The following is a 15,654-nucleotide window of genomic DNA, read 5'->3' as shown; positions in this document are numbered from 1 at the left end:
ATATCCATCTAGCCTGTCTTCCAAGACAGGTGTACGTATTAGTGAGAACTTGTAGGGATCTCTCAGATTCAGAACACTGAAACGTGAAGGAAGTGCAGCTAGCTTCTTGCATAGCTCTTGTGCCTCCTCCTGCAAAGCTGCCTGGACTGCCAAGCCCTACCTGAAACCTATGCCTCTGGCTCCTCCCACAGAGCCTTACAACGCCAGCATTACTACAGTTATGCTGAGCCTCTGCTTGCCTAGAACATGAGCCAACAGCACAGCCTTCCCCAGCAGCTGGGGAATTCCACCCAAGTTCTCTTCCATAACCTCCAGGCAGAAGTGACTGCAGTGTAGCTGCCACTTAACTGCAAGCAAACAACTACCTACCAATACAGCCCTCTAGTTCTGAGATTAAAAGCATTAAGTCCAGCTCTTCATCTACCAAGGTACTGCCATGAGCTAAGTTCTGGGAACAGCACACCTCCATTTTACTAATACATAAGCTGAAGAATGGCACAAGACACTAGATTACGCCTTTTTTATTTCAAAAGCTAGGATAGCTTCAATATCCATGTCATGGTGAATCAGAACACATGTAAAATACCTTACAATACATTAGATTCCAAAAAGGTACCAAAAAGTACAGTAAAATTAACACTTCCATTACAGGAAATGTATGACACAAAAACAATACAAAATAAAAAGGTGGAAAGTGACACTGGTTCCCTAAGATGCATCTCTTTCTGTACAACTGGAGTAATGCAGAGTCCATAGTTAACTCCAAGAGGCAGTCCCTAGATGCAGAGCTGCAGCTTTAAGCAGACCCTCAAAATCAGTTTCAGTTTAACCTATTAATAAAATCATTAATTAATATCTTCAGCAAAGCTGAAATTTACACACCACACTGTCTAGACAACTAGTTATCTGTAAGTATTAAACATGTAAAACATTTCCAGGGAGCTCTTCCAAGTAAGATGCACATTTAACAGGCCATAGAAATTTATTGTAAAGTTAAATTTGGTACAGAACTGAAATCTCCATCTACAGCATTGTATACAAAACCTATGCAGTCATTTTCCAAAAGAGACCATGCCACTGCATACCTGAATAAGTTTGATCAATATGGCTTGTAGTTATTCTGATGGCCACCACGCCTTGGTGTCTTCCCATAATTTGCACTGCCTTGACCTATGAACAAGACAACAAATGCATTAAACTGCTAATTAGTTACGCTTGCTTATACCCAATACAGTTCTCTTTACTTACTGTAATCATAGCCTGGTCCATATCCATAATACCCATATCCTGAATAATCATAGCCTCCATAGCCACCATAACCTTGCTGATAGCCGTATCCTTGATTCCCATAACCCTGGTTCCAGTAATTGCCATAACCTTGATTCCAATTTTGACTTTGAGCTATAGAAGGGAAAACCATCCACAAAATCCCATTTTAGTACACACAACTTATTTTGAATGTGTCCATACTAAAGTAGTGCGTGTAGTACTTACCACCGCCTCTTCCACCTCTGCCTCTTCCTCCATAGCTACCTCTTCCTCCACCACTACTGAACTGTTGCTGCTGGTATACTTCTTTTGGCTGTGCTACCTTTATCTCGCACTGAAAATGAAGAACAAGGAGGAGTTTGTAGGTTGTCTTAGAGCAGCGCTGCCCAAACCTAGCCACCTAGGGAAGCCAGCCATTATCCCAGAGGCTAAGGAGATGTATGCGCTGTGCTCCCTGTCCTATGACCAAGACAACTGCATATCCAGGAGCATCTGATTTATCGCACCGCCTGGGCAAAGGTAAGCCACTATCAGCAATTCAAAGCAGCCCAGTGCTTTCGGTGCACTTCATGCCACCCATTCCCCACAGAAGAGGTGGGGAGGTCACCTGAGCACAGCCACTACTGCTCTGCAGCAGCCACAAGGCTGCCCTGCATCCTGCAGGCCCTCCCAGGCTAAGGTGCTCTACTGGCCTGCTTCACTCGAGCTGCACTGAGGAGCTACCAAGAAGGCTGAGAAATAAGCCAGAGAATTCTCCTGGCAGCCTTCATACACTCTACAGACAGGGTCTGTGTTGGGCTGTAAGGTACACTTAACTCTTTAACCTATCAAGTTATAAGATTAGGTAAAAATAACCAGTATTGCCATGTCCAAGACTGGTTCCCCAGCTCAAGCTGTCAGCCAGCTTCTACTTCCTGAATCTGCACATGGTGAGACACGAAGGCTACTGCTCCTGGGAAAGGAACTGTTCCCTGCAATGGTACCTGAGCACACCCAGCTTGGAGTTCTTCACATGGGATCTTGCTTTAAGGTAACGTGCTGTTTTTATTGTTACTATGACAAAACAAGCCATAGTTGCAGGATACACAAATACGGCTTCTCTGCTCCTTGCACATGTGACCCTTCCCCTCTCCTGACAAGCTTTATTGCTTACTACAGTGTCTGGCAAACAATGAGCAGGTAGGTGCTGATCAAAAAGTTTACCCTGTACTGTGTCCAGTCTTAAACTAAGAGCAACCCAAGTCACTGCATGAAGCAGTGTAAGAGTTCCAGTAAGGCAGGCTTCGAAGTTACTATATGGTTGGCACTGGACACAGCAAAGAGGGACACCTGCCAGCCAGCAAACATTCTTTGCCTCCAGTCCTTTTCACTGGCTTCACACCTGAAGCTGCAGTAGCTCCTGGCACAGATGAGTACTGTCAGCTGCTTGGAGCACCTCACACCACTGTTAGAGCAGGCCAGGTTTGAGGGTCAACATTCATCTGCTCTCTGGTTCCTGCAGCATTACCAATAAGCCCTGAATTTACACAGTTACTCTACGCAGAAAAAAGAGTATTGGTCTGCTCAAATGGCTTATATCACCATGCTGATATATTAACAAGCCAGTTTTTCTGTGTGTTTGAGTAACACAATTAGATCCTTTACCTATAAAAGCCCCTAGGACACAGCAAGCATTAAAGCCACAAATACTGGCAAAGAACCTTGGTAGGCTCTATGACTGAATGTATGGCAAAAAGGAATTATGGTAAACTGCAAGCTGGCCTTTTTGTACTTTGGGTACTCTGAAATCAGAAATCTACTATATCCTTTTCAGAGTAAGGATGTAGTGGTATTATGCTTAAGAACTCGGTCAAAAATTTACAAATCCAAAAAGTTTTTACCTTGCTTCCACTGACGTTATGGAATTTCTTCTCCAAAACCTTCTTCACTGGATCTTCTTCCTTGAAAGTGATGAACACAAACCCCCTCCTTTTGTTGGTCTTTGGATCCATTGGAAGTTCAATTGCTTCAATCTGAAGACATGAAATACTGCTGTTAGACTTGCAGTTTAGCAGAACAGTTGAATACATTGCATCCAGGACAATAAGACGGAAAGTATGTTTCCCATCTATGCATATCATGCAACAAAGTTGCACGAATCTTCCTATAGGAAGATTGGCTTTCAAACCAGAGGCTTTGACTTTACAAATCTTAAAAAGCACTTTTAAGATAAATATTATGGTTTGTTACAGGTAAGCTTTCTAATTAGCCATGTAAGCAATTACTGCAGCATGTGCCTGCCTTGCTTTCAAGACGGGTAACCTCTGGATCAATTGTAAAAGCCTTGATACTTCTAAAGTCAAGTATTTTGCAACTTGCAGATGATTAGTCAACCAAATAGCAACCCTAGACTATGTTGTGTGCCAGTGTTTAGTAAGGTAACGCTACACACCTCTCCAAACTCTCCGAAGTATTCCCTGATTTTCTCTTCTGTGGCTTCGGGGTTAAGTCCCCCAACAAAGATTTTCTTCACTGGATCCTTTTTCATTGCCATGGCCTTCTTGGGGTCAATTAGTCGCCCATCTAGCCTGTGTTCTTTCTGTTCCAGAACCTGAAATGTGGTTTGATAAGATTAACTCAAGCTGAAAAGTTTAACTTTAAGTTAAGAATCTGAAGAAAAATGAAGCTTAAATTCACCTTTTCAACACTGCCAGGTTCTTTGAAGAGAATAAATCCAAAGCCTCTGGATCTTCCTGTGTTGGGGTCCATCTTTATCGTGCAGTCGGTTACCTCACCGAACTTGGTGAAGTAATCTTTCAAGTCTTTTTTGCTTGTATCCCAACTGAGGCCGCCAACAAACATTTTCCTGAAATTTCAAAGAGAAGAGCTATTTAGTCTCAGGAAGTACAGCAGAAAAGCACATGCAGCAAGATGCTTCGACTGGTGTGCACAACTCAGCAGCATTGTCAGAAACAGGGCCAAATGTTTAACCTTAAACATTTCTGCATCTTGTCAAAACCTGACTAATACTACAGGAATGCACAACATGGTTTTTCTTCCCTCCTCTTTGGGGGAATTACACAGTGCACCCCTAAAGTTTAGGCAATGCCATAAGAAACAGTAAAGGTGGCCTAATGTATTCCTTACCAGTGGCTTACATTCATCCAACATGATTCTGCTATTTGCAACAAAGCAGTATTGATTACCAATTACTGCCAGTTCAGGTTTTGGAAAGAACCTGGGGTCATTTCTAGTGCTTTGAAAGCACTCAGGCTAGGAAAAGGCATCAAAAGCAAAATATTTAAGAGCTCTTACGATTTGGACAAATGGCTATAGAAATGTTAGTCCTAAGAACAACCTCCAGAATTTAACCAGACAACTACAACCCCTAAGAACAGCCTCCTACAACAGACAGGACTTTGGACCTGCCTCAACAAGTACGCTGTGCACTTCTTCCTGTTTAGCTACTGAGCCTAGTTCTACCTCACCAGTACGCCACTCAACCAGCCTTCCCTTTCCTGACAGGCCACGATACAGCACTTCTCTACCCACTTGCCCACACAGAACAGCTCCAAAGTATCACAAAGAACTAGAAACTAGTGAAGTCCAATGCAGAACTGAGGCTAACAAGCAAAACTAAGATCTGTCAATAACGTACTTATCAAATGCCTCACTTCCAATGAAAACATTAATAACGTGACTGTATTTTCTATTTTCAGAGTTTCCAAGGTAACAAACTAAGCTTTTGAAAGCATTTGAGCCTTTTTACCTAACTATAGACTAAGGCTGTTTAAGTTGTCATTGTTCTGTTTGGAGGCAAGCTACACCTGGCACCAGAAGCCAGCAGCACTTTACAAACTGGACTAGGGCTACACAGAATTGACTTTTGGTGTTAAAGTGTAGCCATGACTTGTTAAAGCCAGCATCCATTGATGCTCAAAAGGCAACATAGTTAAAAAACCTTTAATTGCTCTGTTTTCTAGATTCTTTGCTTTGAACTGGATGGAGCCATATCCTTTGTAGGCTCAGTCATTTTTCAGATCAAGCCCTGCTCTCTCAAGTGCAGCGTGGTACATAAGGCCCAAGCAAACTGCGTGCTTCTCACAGCCATTACAAAATAGGCCCTAAGGAGTGAGCCCTACAAATTTCACTAAGCCTTTCACTAACAGGTAAAAGTTAACCTGATGGCTTCATTCACATCAGAATAGCTGACCATGCAGGACTGCTGTGATCTCTGTGATCTGCAGACTTTCTGTAGCAAACCCTGGCATCATTAAGCACACCAAATGGATCCAGAGAAATTCAAAGTTTGGGAAGACAACAGCAGTTTGTCTGCAGGCAGCTTTAGCTGCTTTATGCCCAACAGACAGGGCTATGTAGACATGCAGACATTGCCACGTGCTAAACTCATCTTTTACCACAGCAGCAGATAGCGCACTTTGTGATTTACAATCCTTTGTTTTTTTCAAGTTATCATGATCAACACCCACATGCACGTAAATACCACTGTGTAGAGCCTTTGAAATTAAGACCAATTTCCTAGTATTTAGTTTCCCTTTCAGAGGCCACACAGACCAGAAAATTGCACTCTTAAGGTATAGTTATTTTCTTACTCCTCCTCACCATATCAACACAGATAAATCAAAGCACGGTTCAGCTGTTAACAGAACAGTTAGTGTCAGTGTCCTGAACTCTGCCTTGAACTTGTCTGCAGGTTTACATTTTCATAGTTCAATCCCTGAAAATAACTGCTTTTTTAGATGTTTTAGTTCAAGTGGATTTGAGATTGAAGACTTGTTACCTCCTCTGCAACAAAGGAGGAAATGAGACACTAACACCCACCATGAGGGCAGAATACTGAAGATGATATAAACAACACAGACACTGTAAGTGTGGTTCTCAATCCTTCAACAATGAAGAAGGCACATCCAGCCCTAGGTAATGGGAAACTTGTAAAAGTCTTCCTCCTTCCCTTAGAGCCTAAATCTATTCTCCTATGGTGGCTCCAGCTCGCTGTTAGCCTCAGGGAGCTGACCCTCTGATCAGGCCCAGTGACAACAAAGGGAGTTCCAATGAAACACACGGGCAGAGAGGATCACAAAGACCCTCTTTAGAAACGGGCTGCAGTTTTCAAGTCAAGCGTGGATATTCATAAAAACAAGAAGCTGACAAACTACAACAGTAAGTAAATTAATCTTACAGCTAAAATCCAACAAAGCCACCGAGACTCCTCCACAAATCGCTCCTGAGCGATGAGCAGTTTTCTGACAATGCTGCCAAGTAGTACACCAAAACCGCTCTCTCTTTCCCAAACGCATCGCACATCACCTTGGTCACGCTGTTTTTTCCCCTTACTCCCTCCAAAAATACTTAGGACTACCACGGCTCCCTTCCAAGCGCGGATTATTATTTTTGGAGGCGTTACACAAAGCGTGCTCGTGTTTACACCAACGGCGGGGCTCACCCGTGCGGCCCCCGCCAAGTTGCAAGCAGCCCACCCCCTCCACCAAAACCCAACTCCCCCCATCCTCTCCTTCCTTTAAAAAGGGACCGAGGAGGAGAAACAAACGCGGGCCGGGAGGCGAGCCCGGCTCCATCCCCTTCCATTTTACAGCGGGAGCAGGCGAGCAGCGCGCTCCCCGCCCCTCCCCCAGCCACCACATGGCGCCAACAAAAGGCAGCTCCAGAACAAAGGAAGCGCTGCTGCGAGTGCTGCTGCTGCTGCTAGCGCTGCGAGCCCTGCTGGGGCTGCTGCAGGGCCGCGGCTCACACCGGGGCCTCCCCTCCCACCCCCCCCTCACCCAACCCCGGCCGGGCACCGCCGAGCCCCGCAGCGGGCCCGGCTCCCTCCCCCCTCCCATAGCCCTGCCGGTGCCTCCTCCTTACCCCGCGTCCTCCTCGTTCTTGCTGGCGTTGATCTGGTCGCCTTCGGCCCCGTTCTGGCTGGCGGCCGCCCCCGCCGTCCCCGCCGCCGCCGCTCCGGCTGCCGCCGCCGTTGTGGTCGCCGCTGCCGTCGCTGCCGCCGTTGCCGAGCCCGCTGCTGCTGCCGCTGCCCCCGCTGCTGCCGCCGGGGCCCCGCCGGTGTCGGGCTGCTGCTGCTGCTGCTCCCCCCCGGCGCTCTCGGCCGCTTCGTGCCCGTTCTGGGTGGCGCCGGCGGCGGCCGCCAACTGCTGCTCCGCTTCGGACATGCTGCCCCGGCCGCTGAGGCGAGAGGCGCCTGCAACACACGGGCGGAGCGGGCGGGCGGTCAGCGGGCGGCTCCCCCCGGCCTCCCCCACCCCCCCCTTCCCCCTCCTTCCTCCTCCTCCTCCTCCTCCTCCTCCTCCTCCCCCCCCCCGCCGGGCCGGGCCGGTCTGATCCGGTCCTCGCCCCTCCCCCCCCCCCCGCCCGCCCACCCCACAGGCCCCGTACTCACTTTAAAACCCCGCTCGCGATAAAATCCGGGCCGGCCGGAATCGGATTAAAATCTCCCCCCTTGTGCCCGCCGAGAGCCGCCCGCTGCGCTCCGCCGTCCCCTCCCCGCGGCGCCGCCGCTGCTCCGCGCCGCCTCCTTCCCCCCGCGACACGTCCCCGCCGGCCCGCAGCCCCAACGCGTGGCCGCCTTTATAGCGCCGGAGCCCCGGGCACATCGCAACAAAACGCCTCGTCGTTGGCTTCCGCCGCCCGTCACTCAAGGCCGGTTACGGGTTCTGATTGGTTTAGAGGCGCGGGGCGGGAGTGGAGGGAAGCAGTTGGCGAATGGCTGCCCGCGGCACTGGGCTGAGGGGGGAAGGCGCGCGAGGGGCCTCGCGCCTCAGCTCCCCCCCCCTGAGGGGGCCGTGAGGCGGCAGCCGCCTCCCCGCCTGCCTCAGGGCTCGCCGCGGGGTTTTGGGCCCCCGGCGGTTCCGCTGCCGCCCGCCGGGCTCTCGGCTGTGCTGTAGCGCAAGCGGAGCTCTCCGCTCTCAGCCCGGGCCTCGGCGCTTTGGCCCGGTTGGAGCCGGGTGAGGGGGGCAGCGCCCCGTGCCTGGTGGCTCCCGTCAGAGGGGGGCAGAGCGCGGGGCTGGGAGAGCCGGGCACAGCCGCGCCTTTACAAAGGAGAAATCGGGCCCTGTGCTGGAGGGCTGGGAGTAGCGATTATTTCCTCTCTCTGTAGTAATGGATGCGGGTGCCGTGAGGGTGCTCTGCCCTCAGGTATCTCCCCTGGCCCTACTTGCTCCCGCTGTTACAGGGCAGGAAAAATGCACGGAGCGAACTGAGCACAGCGAGGCGTTTTTTTATGAGGCAGCCTAGTCTAAGATCCAGGCTGGCCTTCAGCAAGCTGCTTTTAGAGCATCTTTTATCCTCTACAAGAGTTGATTTCTCAAGTAGCAACTCGGTAAAGTTAGAATAGGCTATGCTAGGTGTGATTTTATAGGCTTTGTAGCTGTACAAGCAGCAGATCACTAAAGAGGAGCACAAAATAAAATCAACATAGTATGTTTAGATTAAGGGCTCCATCCACTTTTTTAAAGTTAAAAACAGCCCACTGCCTCGGGCTATGAGCCAGACCTCTTAAGGGAAAGGAGAGAGAAAAAAAAAAAAAGAAATCATACTTAGTGTTATAATATCTTATTATCATATGAGAAATTGCCCTCTGCTACAGCCAAGAATTTGAAGCCACTCTTCTGTTACGGTGCTGTGGCTTGCCACAAGAGCCATTTTAACTGGTCCAAGCTGCTTTGGGTTCCCATGCACACGCACAGCAAGACTGCATCATATTTGTTACTGGAATTGCAGGGTTTTTTACATATAATTTCTAGAGTGTAAGTTGTTGGACATAGTGGCTATTTGCTTTTGTAAATCCTTTTTTCCTCAAATGTTTACTGCCCACAGATCGAAAAATATTAAAGTGGTCTAAAAACGTGATCAACATGAGTAATTTCAAGAATGCAAGAGCACAGTGTAAAATAGACTGATGTGTGATTTGTCAGCCAGGTGCTCTATTCCTGAAGGATATTCATTTGTAAATATTCTGCTACACCTTCAGACCAAGCTATAATAGCTCAGAATTTTATCTTTAGAGATGTTTATCTCAACCTAGTGTGTCGACAGAGTAGGGCAGGCTACGGACAAGCACCACAACTAGCTGTTAAGGCTAAAGTTTGTGAATGAACGTCATATGAGGTCAGGTCCAGTTACAACAGTATGAAGAGTACCTAACCAGCATGGTTGGAGATTGTAATGCCTGCAGGATAGGTTGTATCTGTTATCTGATAAAGATTCTTATTGTTACAAGACTATTTTTAAACTGTTTTTCTTACATTGAACTTTAAATAAAATGTTAGAAACAAAAACAACAAAAAAACATAAGATGGTCTTTATCCTGATTTATGCCATCTCAGAGAACTTGCCCCACATCCGGCAAGAGAACTTCTGTTGATTTCTTTTAGGCAGCCTTGGCTAAGATTGCAATCAGTTTACACCAAAAAGGTACGGTTCCTGATTAGAATCAGCTAAGCCGCGGTGTCGACTGCATGTGTTAATTTACACAGTGCTGTCAGTTTGCTTCAATTGGAAAATATCCTGCAGTTGCGTAAATCGCTACGGGGAGAGTTAAGATCAGACTGGTGTTTGCAGGTACAGTTGAATGGGCGGGCTGACACGGTGGCTACTACCTCCCTTCCTCACTAGCCACTTTCTTTTTTGCAGGTTTCTCTGCATGCAGCTGCTGAATGCAGAAACGCCTTCTGAAGTTGTAAGTTCGTAGACCAGCTCGTGAGAGTAAACTGAAATGGGCAGCAGTTTATGTCAGTCTGTCATGTGAGGTTAGGCTCAGCTGATGGATAGAACCTGAGTGGTTTTGATGATACAATTTATTACTTAATCTCCCTCTGCTCTGAATATCCCCTTTGTATTTCATCAAGCCTTGCATTTCATTTGGAGTTCTCCATGTTTTTCCCTTCTCTCTTTTTCAGTTTTCTTTCTTACTTTGCTGCACTTGTTTCATCTTTCCTTTCATAGCTCTTGCACTGATATTTTGGCATATTATCGTTTTCCTGCTTAACAGTGCTTCTTTAAATCAGTTCTCTTTTCCAGCAGCCCGTTTCTTCTGGTTAGGTCCATCTCAATCTCTCAGCTTGGCAATTCTAAGCAGCAGTTCCCAACTGCCAAGTCTTATCTGTGATTCCCAGTTGCCCCATTTTGATGTTTGCTGCTTTTTATGTCCCATATCCAACAAGAGGATAACAACGTGGCCGTGTATCTGGTTTGGAAACCGAAGACTTGCATGACTAACAGAGCCACTCTTTGCATATATATGCATTGAAGACTGAGAGATGAGACTCTGAGCTGTTAATGAGTAATATTTTTCTCACCAGGCCCCATCATGACACAGGTTATTTAAAATAATTCATCTGGAACCTGGGTTTCAGTCCTGCCTTTCACTCCATATTCAAAGCCTGTGGTTAATCAATGAAAAATAGACACACAGCTTGTTGGGCGGTAATCCGTACATGACACATTTACTGCTGAGGAAAAAAAACTAGCATTCTATTTGCTATTTTGTTAATCCTGTAATTACTGTTGTTATTAATGGTGTTGACTGAAGTTCAATTGAATTTTACTTGTGTACGAACTTTTGAAATTGGGCCTAATTTTGCATTTCTGCCAAACTTGTTTACTCCAAGCCCTGCCCTTGCTGTCTGTTCGTAGGAGTTTTGTGCCGTACCCATCTTCATTGCTTCCTTCCCTTTCTTTTTTATCCTATTTCCTTTTTATTTCCATTGCATTGATTTGTATAGTTTCCCTCTTACAGGCAAACAAACAAAAAAACATTTGCTGGTCTGAAAATACTGATGTAATTTATCCCTTTTCCCAAGACTGTGTCTGTCTTGTATAAATCGACAGTAAGCATCTCATTCAGGTCACAGGTGGCCTACTATACATAAAATATCACCCGCAAGTTAGTTCTCATGCAAAATATACTTAAATAATAATAATAATAGAATAATAATAATAATAATAACTATGCAAGTAGCCCTGTTGATTTTAACATAATTGTTGAAAGTAAGTGGTCAGAATAGGACTGCAAAAAGGATGCCTTATGCTACACTGAAATAAGATGAAGATGCATTTAAGCAAGTATTTACAATATAATCTTTCAAAGCACATTATTTAACTGCTTGTCTCTTTCCATTTGCATATAATAATAATATTGCTATTAGATTCTTCTTAGAGTCATTTATTCATGGTGGATAGTATCACACTGAGTACTTAATCCCAGAGCTTAGTGGTCTCAATCACCCAAAGCAATATGATGTTAAACATCACGTAGAGCAACGAGAGAGAGAGAGAAGAGGTGGTGCTCTGAAAGGTTGGGTGGAAGCCTAATATCTATATGCAGCATCTCTACACAGTGCCTATATTCAAACTGGGAGGAGCTTTATAGAAGCTGGCAAATCAATGCTAGCCTCTACAGGTGTTCAACATGAGCTCATCCTGAGCAACAACATGGGACAAAGCAGGAAGGTCTTTATTTGAAAATGCATTAGTAGAATTCAATTGCATCGGCTGGCTCATGTTGTAGGAGCTATCCTTTGTGGAACAAAAGGTAAGTAGGACTGGATCGATGCGTGAATGGGCTTGCAATTGAACACTAACCGTTTTGTGCATGATAGAGAAGACTCTCTTTGAAAAGATGTGGAAAACTAGCATAAACAGATGAACCAAAAAAAATGTCTTGCAGCAACTTTCTGAATGGAAATGAATGATTGATTTGTTGAGGCCAGAGAAAAGGATGTCAGCGATAAAGAAGATGAGGAAAACCCGTGCAAGAATCCCAGCCACGTCAATAAATCACAGATTTACTTCTCCCTACCTTGATTTACATCTCCACAGCAGTTTAGATCAATCTGAGCTTGAACCTCACATTCCTGGCAGTGAGGTTTTACCCCCTTCTTTGCACAGCTGGCTGTAAAATAACTCAGTAAAAAAGTGATTGTTTTCAGTCAGATTTGTCTAGCGCACGGTTATTACCAAGACTTTAAATGGAGACAGCTTAAGTTTGAAAGGAGACAGTAGTATGAGGCTGTCAGAGAAGGAAAGGGAGGAGAGACTTGAGATCAGAGCTCATCAGTGCTCTTGCAGATGAGGGAAAGAAGCACAAGGGGAACCTACTGATGTGCCAAGCTGAAACAGCATTTGGGGAAGCAGCAACAGCAAGAATAATTGCAAAAGCTAAGATAGGTGGATAATTAGCTGTGCTAAAAGTGACTGACAACCAAAGAAGAGATCAGTTGAAGATCTGTTGAGAAACTTTCAGATGACAAGAGGAAGCAAAACTATTTTTGAAGTGGATTTACGGTAGAACCAGACAAGAGATGTGGTAGGAAGACTCTTAAAAGTGAGGTGAGGAGAAGCACTTCTACTGAAGGATTTTTAATTTTTACCTTTTATGTAAAAGAGACAAGTGTGTCTGAGTGGGTGCTGGGCGGTCAGAGCAGAGCAAATGACTGAAGATGTGACTAAATGAAAGAGCGAATGTGAGGGTAATCAGGAAAATAAATAGGATGAGGTCAATAGGGCAAGTGATGGAGTTACAGAGGAAATTTAGGTAAGATGTTTGTTATCACTTAGAGATTTGTAGAAAGGGGAAGCGTCATGAGAATATTTTGTTAATTTTATCTTTAAAGAAAATTGTGAGATAGCAAATAGAGGAAAGCAGAAAGAAAGGCTTGAAATGGGTTAGTCAGCAGCAATAAAAAGCTAGCTAGGATTACATGTGTGCAGATAAGCTGCACAAGTAGAATTGTTTAGCTGTAAGAAGGCAGAAATGGAGGAGGGAGCAGGCTTGCAGGAGAGGAAGTTAGCTTGATCACAGGATTTCCGTCAGAAACACTTTGCACTGCACAAGCAAGCATGGATGAAGCAGGTGCTGAAGGTAAGCTGGTGCTGTGGGTAGGTATGACAGACTTTATCATGAGAGACAGAAGCAAAGAAGTCAGTGGTGGGTGAAAGTTGTGTATACGGCAAATGTACAGCTAGTAATTTTTTATTATTTTTTTCTCTGTTTGACATCAAAATGCATGTAAAGCTAAAATATGTGCAAGTTTCATTTTTAATCAGTGCAACCACTCAGGACTCTGTAGCTTTCATCGTGTTATCCAACACAATTTTACATCATTCTGCTTTTCTTTTTCTTGTTAAAAACTAACAATCCACAAGTAATTATTTTGTCCACCTTCTTGCAGTATTAGGGTACAAAGTTCTGAAACAGTATTTTTTCATTTAAAAAGTTACATATCTTTGTTACTGGAGTGAAAATACACCTGCAGCCCCAGTCTTTCAGTGTTGTTATATTCTGTGCCAGCTAAAAATAAGACAACCAAGGCTTGTTAAACCGCTTAACAGATAAGATACGGCAGCAAAGCTATGCCTGGAGAAGTATTCAGAACTGTAATGGTTCATTACATGGTAATTAAAATTTTACTCTTTGATTCTTTCTTTTCTTTAACTCAAAATCACATTCCTGGCCTGCAGGAGTTAGGGAAAATGATTCAGACTGGCCTTTTAGTTATTTGAAATATCTCTTCAAGCACTATAAAGATAATATGCATACAATAATGATATTAAGACAGAGTTGTAAAATGGGTTTATAGAATCCAAGGATTTTGGAGAAATCTGTGAGATGCTCTCTCTGTAAAAAGACATGTCTTTGTTAGGGAATGCATCGTGTTATTCTCTTAACATATGGGGCCACTTTAAATGTGTAAGGCTGCGTTATTAAACTGTCGTGGGAAGTGTAGCAGGAGGAAACCCGGGGTAATTGGCTGCAGCTTTAGATGCAGCAGCCTGCTCATTGGAGAGCAGAGGATTCTCTGAGATGCTAAAATTAGACAATCTCCGCCCTCCAGAAATGCTTCTGGAAACAGCAAGGAGGAGAAATTCTGACACAGAAAGATGGGGGAAGGAGCGAAGTGCACAGGACGCTGCTGGTGGAGAAGCTTCAGCATATAAGGGTGCACAGAAGGATACATATATTTTTTTCTAACTTGAGCAACTGGCAAAAAATGCACACAAAAAGGAAATTGCAAGAAAGTTAGTGTTTTACAAGGATATTAAATTCAATGTTTCTTATGTCATAATCTGAAGTATTCGTTGGGGCTCAGGAGGCCTTTGAGCTGCTAAATCTAACGTTGGGCTCTCAGACATACTCATTTACTTTGGAAAAAAATGACTCTTGCTGCATTAGCTGAACTAAATCAAAAAGCAGATGATCTTGCAAATCTTTCTACCAGCCTATTTTTCAGAAAGCGTGTTTCTCCGTTATCTGAGTTGTTGCAGTGCTTCTAATGCCTTCAGATTAACTGCTGGATAAGCAATCTCTGTCAAGGAAACAAACATCGTATGTCCGTATTAATGAAGGAAAGTCTGTGGCTGATCAAGTCTTGTGTGTTTTCGTTTCTTGGAGCCTTTGTTTTTTCAAGTTATGAGCATAAAAACAATTTCAATCTTTGATTTTTTTAAACATGCTTCAAGCTGGCTGGAAAGAGATGGTGTGATTTTGTTTCTCGTTTGTATTTCTACATTATTTACATGTGAAAAATAAGGCACGGTGCGTCTTTCTTACACTCAACCCACCTTTTGCAGTACACTTACAGTCCTTCTGCTAACCAGGGGCACGCAATGTCAGCATTTATGCCTTTTGGCCTCATATTTTCAGTCAGACTTCACTAAGAAATGATGCCTGCGTAGGTGGCTGTCGGCCCAGCCTCACCTCAGGGGCTCCTGAAGGCCAAGGGGCAGCTCCTGCCGGAGGTGTCAGCCACCCCCTGGGCTCGCACCGTTTCCGATAAGGGCGGCGGAGGCCCAGGGGAGAGGAGCCGCGGTTGTTATCGGCTCTGCCGGCCGGGGCACGCCCCGATAGCGGGCCAGGCCCGGGGGGGGGCGCTGAGGTGAAACCGGGGGGGGGGGGACCGGGGAAGCCCCGGGACGCGTGGGGCCGCCCGGTGTGGGCCCTCAGTCAGAACGGGGAGGCTGCTGTTTCCTCGTCGTGTGTCTGTGATAAAAACAGTAGCACTGGATGGAGACTGTATTGAAAAAGAAAAAAAAAAAAAAGAAAGCAGAATGGCGGTATTGAGGAGCCGGGGGCTCGGGGCGCTGTGCGTGCTGTGCCGGAGATCCGGCAGGGAAATAAAATAAGCGCTGCCACGACAAACACCGAGTTAAATAACCCGCAGAGCGCTTGCGCGCTGAAAGGCTCCTTCCCTTTTCAAACCCGCCAGCTCCCCCACATCGCCTTCCCCCTGCTGAGGGGACTCAGCCCGCTGCGAGCTCACGGCTCGCGGGGCGGTCCCGAGCGTGAGGTAAAACCCGGGCTTTGTCTGGGCGAAAAAACAACAAAAAGCACAACGGGTACCAAAACCGTCCCCACACATCCACCACCCCTCC

At 45.6% G+C, this 15,654-nt stretch overlaps 1 protein-coding gene and 1 long non-coding RNA gene across 11 annotated transcripts in view; one reads left to right on the top strand and one right to left on the bottom strand.

Annotated features, from left to right (window-relative positions):
- Window positions 1-7,810, bottom strand: part of HNRNPAB (heterogeneous nuclear ribonucleoprotein A/B) — a 29,380-nt gene extending 21,570 nt beyond the window's left edge. For 3 of the 9 annotated variants that reach the window (XM_038186668.2, XM_038186671.2, XM_038186670.2), the window contains exons 1-8: window positions 7,664-7,810; window positions 7,135-7,465; window positions 3,946-4,114; window positions 3,701-3,859; window positions 3,150-3,281; window positions 1,495-1,603; window positions 1,249-1,401; window positions 1,086-1,170 (exon numbers count right to left, since the gene is read on the bottom strand). In XM_038186668.2, the coding sequence (XP_038042596.1) occupies window positions 1,100-1,170; window positions 1,249-1,401; window positions 1,495-1,603; window positions 3,150-3,281; window positions 3,701-3,859; window positions 3,946-4,114; window positions 7,135-7,436 (1,095 nt within the window). In that variant the 5' untranslated portion in view covers window positions 7,437-7,465; window positions 7,664-7,810 and the 3' untranslated portion in view covers window positions 1,086-1,099. Of the gene's footprint in view, window positions 1-505; window positions 831-963; window positions 1,171-1,248; window positions 1,402-1,494; window positions 1,604-3,149; window positions 3,282-3,700; window positions 3,860-3,945; window positions 4,115-7,134; window positions 7,466-7,663 lie in introns of those variants that run through there. The other 6 variants (XM_038186672.2, XM_038186675.2, XM_038186674.2 and 3 more) reach the window with 4 other exon arrangements.
- Window positions 7,811-7,963: 153 nt separating this feature from the next.
- Window positions 7,964-15,654, top strand: part of LOC106019840 (uncharacterized) — a 40,051-nt gene continuing 32,360 nt past the window's right edge. The window contains exons 1-3 of one of the 2 annotated variants that reach the window (XR_011803450.1): window positions 7,964-8,228; window positions 9,916-9,961; window positions 11,951-13,144. This is a non-coding gene — a long non-coding RNA (uncharacterized lncRNA). Of the gene's footprint in view, window positions 8,229-9,915; window positions 9,962-11,950; window positions 13,145-15,654 lie in introns of those variants that run through there. The other variant, XR_011803451.1, reaches the window with a different exon arrangement.

This window comes from Anas platyrhynchos, chromosome 14, assembly GCF_047663525.1.
Source record: "Anas platyrhynchos isolate ZD024472 breed Pekin duck chromosome 14, IASCAAS_PekinDuck_T2T, whole genome shotgun sequence".
Lineage (NCBI taxonomy): Eukaryota > Metazoa > Chordata > Aves > Anseriformes > Anatidae > Anas > Anas platyrhynchos.
Note: the sequence above shows the minus strand (reverse complement) of the source record. Positions and strands in the feature narration are given on the sequence as shown.